The sequence below is a fragment of the Populus alba genome, chromosome 1, assembly GCF_005239225.2.
Source record: "Populus alba chromosome 1, ASM523922v2, whole genome shotgun sequence".
Classification (NCBI taxonomy): domain Eukaryota; kingdom Viridiplantae; phylum Streptophyta; class Magnoliopsida; order Malpighiales; family Salicaceae; genus Populus; species Populus alba.
Window position 1 is genome coordinate 35,646,298 of NC_133284.1, and position 9,125 is coordinate 35,655,422.

The 9,125-nt window shown below is 31.5% G+C and overlaps 1 protein-coding gene across 1 annotated transcript; it reads right to left on the bottom strand.

The window, feature by feature from the left end:
• Positions 1-509: 509 nt before the first annotated feature.
• On the bottom strand, positions 510-2,607 carry LOC118055217 (protein ECERIFERUM 26). The gene is made up of 2 exons (XM_035067042.2): positions 1,920-2,607; positions 510-1,545 (listed from the first exon to the last, which is right to left on the bottom strand). The coding sequence occupies exons 1-2, from the start codon at positions 2,349-2,351 to the stop codon at positions 643-645; spliced, it is 1,335 nt and encodes a 444-aa protein (XP_034922933.1). The 5' UTR covers positions 2,352-2,607; the 3' UTR covers positions 510-642.
• Between the last annotated feature and the right edge of the window lie 6,518 nt (positions 2,608-9,125).

Genomic DNA, 9,125 nt, shown 5'->3' on the forward strand with positions numbered 1-9,125 from the left:
ATAATCAAAACAATAGAGATCAAATCTAAAAAATAAAAAAATTAAAAAAAATTAAAATAATAATAATTAACATTTCATAAATTATTTCAAATAAAATAAGTAACAATGGAAAGAATGAGAACCAAATTGATAGATAAAAAGTTTCAATTAAAAAATGATAAGGAAAAAGCAAATAACATTACAAAAATGAGGACCAAAATTAATATAAAAATTAAATTCTAAGGGATGAAATTGAAAAACAAATATTTTAAACAAAATATATATAGAAATAAAAAATTTGAAGATCAAATTTGATATAATTAACAAATAATATGACATTTTTAAATTTTTCACAATTTTCAGAAAGTGTTTTCCACCCAAAATAAAATAAAAACACTTTCCTGAAAATCAAGCTAAATTTTTCTTTAACTGAAAAGTGTTTTCTGTTAACCAACTTTTCTAATAATAAACAAACACATGAAAATTTAAAAAATAATTTTATTATTTTTCAGAAAACAAAAGTACCCAAGTAAATTTTTTACGTATTTTATTTATATTTGGAGAGACAAAGCATAGCATTAGTAGACAATATGCAGGTCCTAATAAACTAAAGCTTGAACACTACTACTACACAGTACAGTACTACTGATTTCAGGCAATATTTTAATCAGCCTTGTAGTCATCTTCAAGAATCAGACCATTTTTTCGCAGCTCAAATCTGAGCTTCACCACCTCATTTTCAGGCAGGGTTACCACCACGATCCTTCCAATGTTGCCATCCGTGCCTGAATCTTTCGGCCATGGAAGCACCATAACAGCTCCTTCATCTCCAACACCTTGGATGCTATAGTGCACAGCTTCTGGTTTATGTCCGTTCCATTCCAGTCCATAAAAATTAGCCTCTTCTAAATCCACAAGTGTCAAATTTGCACCGTACACAACGTAATCAAACACTCCATTATCCTTTTCCACCGCCTCTTCAATTTGGCTATTCTCCTCTGTCGCTTGATCAACCAGCAACGTGGCCAGTTCTTTCAAATCTGCGTCCACAACTGAGGAATCTGCCTTGACTGAACTTATAATTTGACTGTTGCTCAAAATCCCATCTTTAGGGTTGCTGGGATCTTTCTTGCAGAGGGTGACAACTTTAGGCTCGAGCCCATCTTTAGCTTTGGCTATGCATTGCCACATTATAGCACATAGCGACTCGAAAAACGGGATCTTGGCAATTCCACTCTGACCCCTGATTCTTGAGTGTAATTGAGATACTTGTGAAGCAGATAAATGGAATGAAAATGTTTCCATTTGGCAGTTATTGGCAGTTACCCAGAGGTCACCAACCGGGTCGACCCGTTTCAGAGAAACGGGTTCCTTGGTACCCACAGATGGGCTCCTGGAATGTGCAAGCCCAGTGGGTGATTTTGTGAGTTTCAAAGGCCCATACGACTTAAGACCAGCCAGGAATTGGCCCCAGGAGTTGAGGCACTCTGAAGCTGAATACACATCTCCAATTATATGGGCCCAGCTTATGCCCAAGGACATTCCTCCACATTTGAACTTGGTTACCTTAAACAAGAAAAGACCTTAGAAGACCAAAAAACTATATAATTATATAATTGGGTAATCACAATAACTTCCATGAGGTATACCTCATGGAATCATAGCCAGAATCCAAGAGCTTTTGCTCATATATATATATATTAAAAAGCACTTAATTACTATTTTTTAAAAAGATCAAATAAAAACTGAAATATTAAAGAAATATATTTAGAAAAAGCTCAAATCAAAATTGAACAAAAATAAATGATGAATTTAGTGTTGTTTGTCTATTAAAAAATAACATTAATGATCGTTTTTCTTAAGCACAATTCCAAATAATAAATAAATAAAGAGATAAATGAACATGATTAACATAATTAAACGAGTTAAACATTAATTACCTGCATGTAAAGCGAAGGAGAGAAAAATAATTCAGGACCGATAGGTGAATGGTAAATAAGAAGATTGTCAAGAGAGCAATCCCTTGTTTCTAGCCATTCATCGACAGTCTTGCTGCACCGAGCCTCTACAATCCTTACACCACAGTCATTACATTTCATGTATGGCCGTCCGGCCTCCGTTCGCTGGAAGCGGCCACAAACTGTGTAGTAGTCGTTAAGCCAGTAAAACATGCTTCCCTTAATTTGCATGATGGTCAATCCTTGGCATGCTTGGCTGTTAAAAAAGTAGACACCTTTTAGATAGGAAAGCTTCATGGCCAAGTCCATGCCACTGAGCTCGTGAATCACGTCCGAACCAGTAAGACGACCCGGCGCAGCAGATAATAGTTTAATGTCATAGACCAAATTTGGATCCTCCCTGCAAGAAACCATGTTTGAAGAGGAGAAAACAATGGAGGGAGGTGGCGGAGGAGCAAGGGCAGACGGAGGGAGAAGAGTAGGGTGGGATATATTTGTGTGATGGATGGTATTTGTAGCAATGGCTCAGCTAGCTAGGTAGCTTTATATTGGGAAGGAGGACAACGGCGTTTTTTCAGGCAGGTAAGAATTTTAATGTCGGATGCTCTGTGTGTTATCGCTATTGGGTGGTGTAAGAAGCAGTTTGATACTCTGTTTTTGCATTTAAGTTCAATATTGCCGAGTAAATCTAAGATCCTTTAAAGCAAGATTATCATTCTGTTTTGGTAGGTATTTTATTTTTTTAATTGAAAAAAGAATGGTACTTCCAATGGCAGAAAATACCCTTTTTATGTGTTTTTAGATGCACCGTACGTCGCATATTCTTCCTGATAGCATGGCTCATGTTGATGGAAATGAGATGGTTTATTGTTGGGAGGCCTTTTTTTTTTTTTTTTCTTCTTCTTGTCTCTCTTTCGTCCTAAGAATTATAGGTTGTTATATATATATATTTTTATAATATTATATTTAACTTCATGTTTTATTTTTTCCCTAACTTTTTTATAAAAATCTTATTTGTTTTCAATTTTATTTTTTGATCCCAAATTATCATATATTATTATTTTATTTAATCTTTACATTTTTAATTTTTTTTTTTAGCCTTTTTATAAAAGTTTCATCTAGTGTTTGTCAAAAATTGAAACCATTAAAGCGTCATTAAACCCTCTTTTTATTCTTTTTTTTTTTTCTTTATGTCTCTTCTTCACGCATTTTTAACTTGGAAGATAGGATGAATTGAATTTTGGAACTGCCATTAATTGTGTATAGGTGCTAAAAGAGTGGTCCTCTGGATCTAGAGGTCTCTGTATATTATAATATTACTCTTGAAGGTTTTATATTCTTATATTTTATAGGTGGCTTTCTCCATTTGGAGTACTCGAGTTAAGCACACATGTATTTTGTAGTGTTTTTTGTTCGTAATTGAAATTCTTGACTTGAAAAAACGATTATTTTTGGAAAAACAACTCAATTCCGGACAACTAATCACTTCAATAACTGAAAAAGAAGGAAAAACTAAATAACGAACACAAAATCATAAAAGGACTAGGAAAACGTTTAAAAAAAAATTCAATTTTGGGTGAAAAAAATGAAAAAAAAAAACATGTAAAAAAAAGCGAGAAAAAAACACGCGGGGAAAGCTACAAAAAACCAAAAAACTAAAATTTCAAACCAGCTCAATAGCAAAAAAAAAATCAACAAAAATAATTCTAAAAAAAAGAAAATATGTAAAAAATTTTTAAAAAAAACTTATCAAGGCATTAAATTCATTTATTATTTTAACAGTATAATTAAAAGGCGTGGGGAAGCTACATTTCCCCACGCGTTTAAGAAGAACAAAAGTCCTCCAGAAAAAAAACAAAAGAAAAAAAAAGGGAAAAAAAGGGCTAAGGCAGAAAAAAAAAACGAAATAAAAAACTGCTACAGAAAAAAAAATTCATAATTAAATAGCTACATGATTTCCCAAATCTAAGGGTGTGTTTGGTGTTCACTTCGCTCGTAACCTGCATGGCTGATGGTACTATTGTCTTGTGTTATTACGGGCAGAATTTGGAAAGTCCAAATTATTATTAATTAATTTAAATTATAAAAAGAGCCCCACAGTACTCTCCTTCTTCCTCTTGATTGCCAGTCATGGTTGTTTGTTTCTTCAAGGGGTTCTGTTGAAGTTAATGACTCCATGGCTTCTTTTGATGCTGGATCATCATCATCATCATCAAATAAGGAGGGTCTTGCTTCTTCTGAAAAAGACATGGTGGGACTACACTGAGTTTATACCCACCACCAAGAACATCTCTTTTCCTTGTTGATTCAATCTTATCTAATCGAGAAATATATATCCTACTTCATATCAAACCTTCATCTTACAGCAGTAACATTTGCATAAATATTCCATTTGAAACGGGGAGGAGAGCCTGCCCAGGTGCTAGCATGCGATGATATTTCATACGCGACCAAGTTTCTAAAGATGAACTCACTGTTTGCATCTACACTGATCACGGGGAGGTTTCTAAAGATGAACTCACTGTTTGCATCTACACTGATCACGGGGAGGTTTCTAAAGATGAACTCACTGTTTGCATCTACACGAATCACGGGGAGGTTTCTAAAGATTAATTCTTCGTGTTGGAATTAATGGTGGAGATGTTACCTTGCATCAAACCAGTATACATTCCTCAATATGATCGAACCTCGAATTCACAGCAAAAGGCTAGCTGTTTTACCATTCCGGCCATTGCTGCGCCTGCTTTGTCTTTTATGGTAATTGACGGCCACCCTTTTTGGTTCCATGATCCCATTATTATAATTCTCCCCGTCGCGGGGAACATGATTTTCATCTTTGGATCTGGCTGTAGTGGTTTCTTTTGCTCTGCTACAAGACTGCTGGGCAGAGCCTTGATCATGTTTCAGGCATTGCATCTGGCAGATAAACCAGATTTTTTACCTCTTTGGGTGAAACAGCCGCCACTGATCTTTGACTTCCTTTTCGGGTATTATAGATGGAAGCTCTCCTCTAATTTTAGATATGAAAAAGAATAATCACAATTACCGAGCTATGCTAAAAATAATACTTCCTAAATAATACGCAATAATTTAATATGCGAGGTGCTTTAAGAGACGCAGAAGATGGCTTCCCGTTCCCAGGGCAGGTAGAAAAAATATTGAATTGGTTTTTTTAGTATTTTTTTTATAACTTTAATGTATTGAAATTAAAAATAAAAAGATTATTTTAAGTAAAAAAAATTAAGGCCATGTTTGTTTCCTGAAAAGTAGTTCCGAGAAACCATTTTATAAACTTTCCTGTGTTTGTTTGTCATTAAAAAAGTTAGTCAACGGAAAATACTTTCTAGTCAAAGTAAAATATTTTCTAGTCAATTTCAGTCAAAGAAAAATTTGGTTTGGTTTTCAGGAAAGTATTTTTTTTTCCCTTTAGCTGTGTTTTGTTTTTCCGGAAAGTGGTTTCCGGAAAATCACTTTCCAAACTTTCTTGTGTTTGTTGCCATTAGAAAAGTTAGTCAATAAAAAACACTTTCCAGTAAAAGAAAAATTTGGCTTGGTTTTCAGGAAAGTGTTTTCCTGAAAAATTTGAGGGGAAAACACTTTCCGGAAGTTGTGAAAATTTTAAAAATATCATTATTTTCTGATTATATCAAATTTGATTCTCAAACTTTTGATTGCTATATATATATATATATTTTGTTTTGAATATTTATTTTTTAATTTCATCTCTTAAAATTTTATTTTTATATTAATTTTGGTTCTTATTTTTATAATTGCTATTTTGCTTTTTCCTTATCATTTTTTTATTGAAATTTTTTATCTATCAAATTTGATTCTCATTCTTTTGATTGTTACTTATTTTATTTGAAATAATTTATGAAATGTTGATTATTATTATTTTAATTTCTTCATCTTTAATTTTTTTTAATTTTTTAGATTTAATCTCTATTATTTTGATTATTATTTATTTTATTTGAGATAATTTATGAAATTATATATATTTTTTTTTCAATTTCATTCTCATTCAACTTTTTAATTTGTAAGATTTGTTCCTTATTATTTCAATAAACTTGAGAAAAATAAAATATTAATAAGTTATTTTCAGCTCATTTTTAATGACATAACCAAACACTAGAAAAAGTGTTTTTCAACTTATTTTTTATTACACTATCAAATATTGAAAAATACTTTTTTGGAATTTATTTTTCTTAAAATTTATTTTTAAAAAAATATTATTTTCCAACCAAAAAAAACTGATAAAAGAACATTGAAAAAAACCGCACGGTCACCGTCTAGATCGACGTCGACATTAATGATTTGTCCCAGAATTTGATGCAAGTCTCTTTTATGCATCTAATTCAGCTGAGAAGTCCTAGTCCAGGTCCTTTTCAACTGCCCATAATGGATTTGACAGTGCTTGGATTGTGTTAATTATTCTTTTTTATTTTAAAATATATTAAAATTCTATTTTTTTTTATTTTTAAAAAATATTTTTAATATAAAACATAAAATTTACTAAAAACATAAAAAAATATATTAATTTAAAACAAATAAAAATTTTAAGTTTTTTTTTAAAATATTTTCCAACCACAATGTGAAATACTCGCAGAATGAAAAAACAAATCGATTAATGCAAACACAAACCTAATTAAAGATGCATGATTTTTGACACTCTTGCGTGTCACGTCAAACTATTTCCAAGTCAGTTTTTTATAGTGAAAAATTCATGAAAAATTCCTTCCTGTACATCAACCTCATAACTCAGATTTTCTGGATGGTAGTTGGTGGTTGGTAGTTCATACAGGTAAATTCAAGTTTTTATAAAAATAAAAAATATTTAAGATAATATTATTTAAAAAAAACTGGTTTTCTTCACTAGCAAAACCCCCTCGAGTCCTCGTGTATTATAACTAGGCTAAAATCTTTTATATATATGTATGATAATACTTTACTCTAGTATGTTATTTAACGTTGGGAAATTTTAACCAATAGAAGCAGAAGTTAAGCGATGTTGGATTCGTTTTTATCCTCTTCAAATCCCTGTTCTTGAATGTCGACATTGTTTATATTGATTATTGAAGAAAAGAGGAAAAAAAAAGGTTAAGAGCTCAAATGAAGTAATTAAGGACTAAATTGAGGCTCTCCCAAATAAATAAATAAAATATATATTATATTATATTATTCTAAAAACATGATACAAACACACACAAGTCTTCCAAGAAGACGATAACGAAACAAACGATCTCATGTCCTTGAAAGTTCCATGCCTTTAAAATACTTTGGCATGGTTTGATATCCGAGAGCAAAGTAATTACTGCACCAGTAATTAGTAATTAGATGTGGATTTAATAATTTAATAATTTATTTTTAATATTAACGAATTAAGACATTTTAAAAACATTTAAAAACATTAATTTAAAAAAAAAACATCTATCATGCAAGACTATAGTGTTGCACACAACACAGATCTCAAGAAGGCCCGGAAATGTTTTTTTTTTTTAATAATTCAAAGTATTCGGGTCAATTTTCATACACTATAATTAATTCTCGAGATTTATTGAATATTCTACAAGCTCAATGAATATATAAAACATTGTAAAGATGACAAACATGTTCAATGAGATTCCAATCATGTGCAGTGGAAAGGGCTGTCTTTGATTTGTTGTTATCACATGCCTCCATTTTCTATAAATGTAACGTTAATACGAAACAGCTTGTAGTTGTGTTATAATTTTTGATGGAGACCAAACCTGTGCCTGGTCATGGAAGACGTGCATGGACGCTTCCATCTGAAGATTGTCAGAGAATTAAATAGGAGTCTCCTTGGTCTCTACGACCCCTAAGGATTGTCTAGAGCCACCAAATAATAAACGAAACATATAATCGAGGTATATATTCAAAGTGGGCTATGTTATTATGGTAAATATAAGACTTCTCAAGTACTCTCTTACAAAAAAAAAACATTATTTATTGTGCAAAAAAACAGGTATAAGTGTTTTTTCTTTTTAGCCTCCAAATAATGGTTACAGGCACTGCGTGCGGGCTAAGAGATTGTATTTTGAAACATGTAAAGTGGTTGTGTAAATAACATATATTTTAAAGGACAATGTTATCATTAGAAAACATTTTAGAGTTTTTGTTAATATAAAAAACACAAGAAGTTCTAAGCATAATTTTGAAATCCAGCTCGGCCTGATGGATCGACTCTAAACCTGGCCGACCTGAGGTTGGAACTGGGCCAGTTTGAAGAAAAAATAGAGGAAGAAAAAACTCGATGTGACCTGGTTGACCCGGTTAAAAACCCGGTTGCAATCCGTTGATTTTTTTTTTTTTTACTAAAATGATATCGTTTTGATTATAAAAAAAATTGACTTGGTAATCCCGTCAAAACCAGGAACCTGAGTCTTGGACCGAACCGGGTCTGAAAATAATGGTTCTAAGAGTTGCTAGTTGTCCTAAGGATAAATGGATTTTTTTTTCTATTAACAAATGACAAAAGAAAAACACAAACTCACCAAAAGCCCTTCGTAGATCAAGGGTTACTTAGGAGTGTGGTTGCAGTTGTTTTTCAAAGTGCTTTTTACTAAAAAATTATCAAAATGTGTGTTTTTTTTAAAAAAAATTATTTTTGAGATCAGCATATCAAAACGATCCAAAAACATGAAAAATAATAATTTTTAACAACAAAAAAATTAACTTTTTTAAAAATCTGAGTTAGACCGCATTTCCAAATGCTCATTAAGTCTAGTAGGTTGGTGTCCTTGTAAAAGGCCAGAGGAGTCTTTGGATTCATTAACCGTGTAACCAAAAAGCAAAAGTCAAGTATACTATGTGAAGTAGTTTTAGAATAAGAAACCTAGCAGGTTTAATTTTTTGTGATACGTAAAAGAACAATTATCGAGTATTGTTGTATTTATATAAAGCACAAATATTGTATATTTGTTGAATTGGCTAGGTTTTTTTTTTTATTTTATTTTAGAATTATGAGTGGTAGGTTAATTTTGAAACTTTTTTTTTTTAATGGTGTCGAGTAGATGGTGAATGAGTTCTTGTCAAAAGAACAAAGTATACAACACATTGAATGTTCTTGAAATCTGATTACTTATTCTTAAAGGGGTGTGAAACATTTCTGTTTCTTTGTTAGGATTATTTTTTTCAGTAGTTGCTGGTAAAGATGTTCCTGCTAGTGTC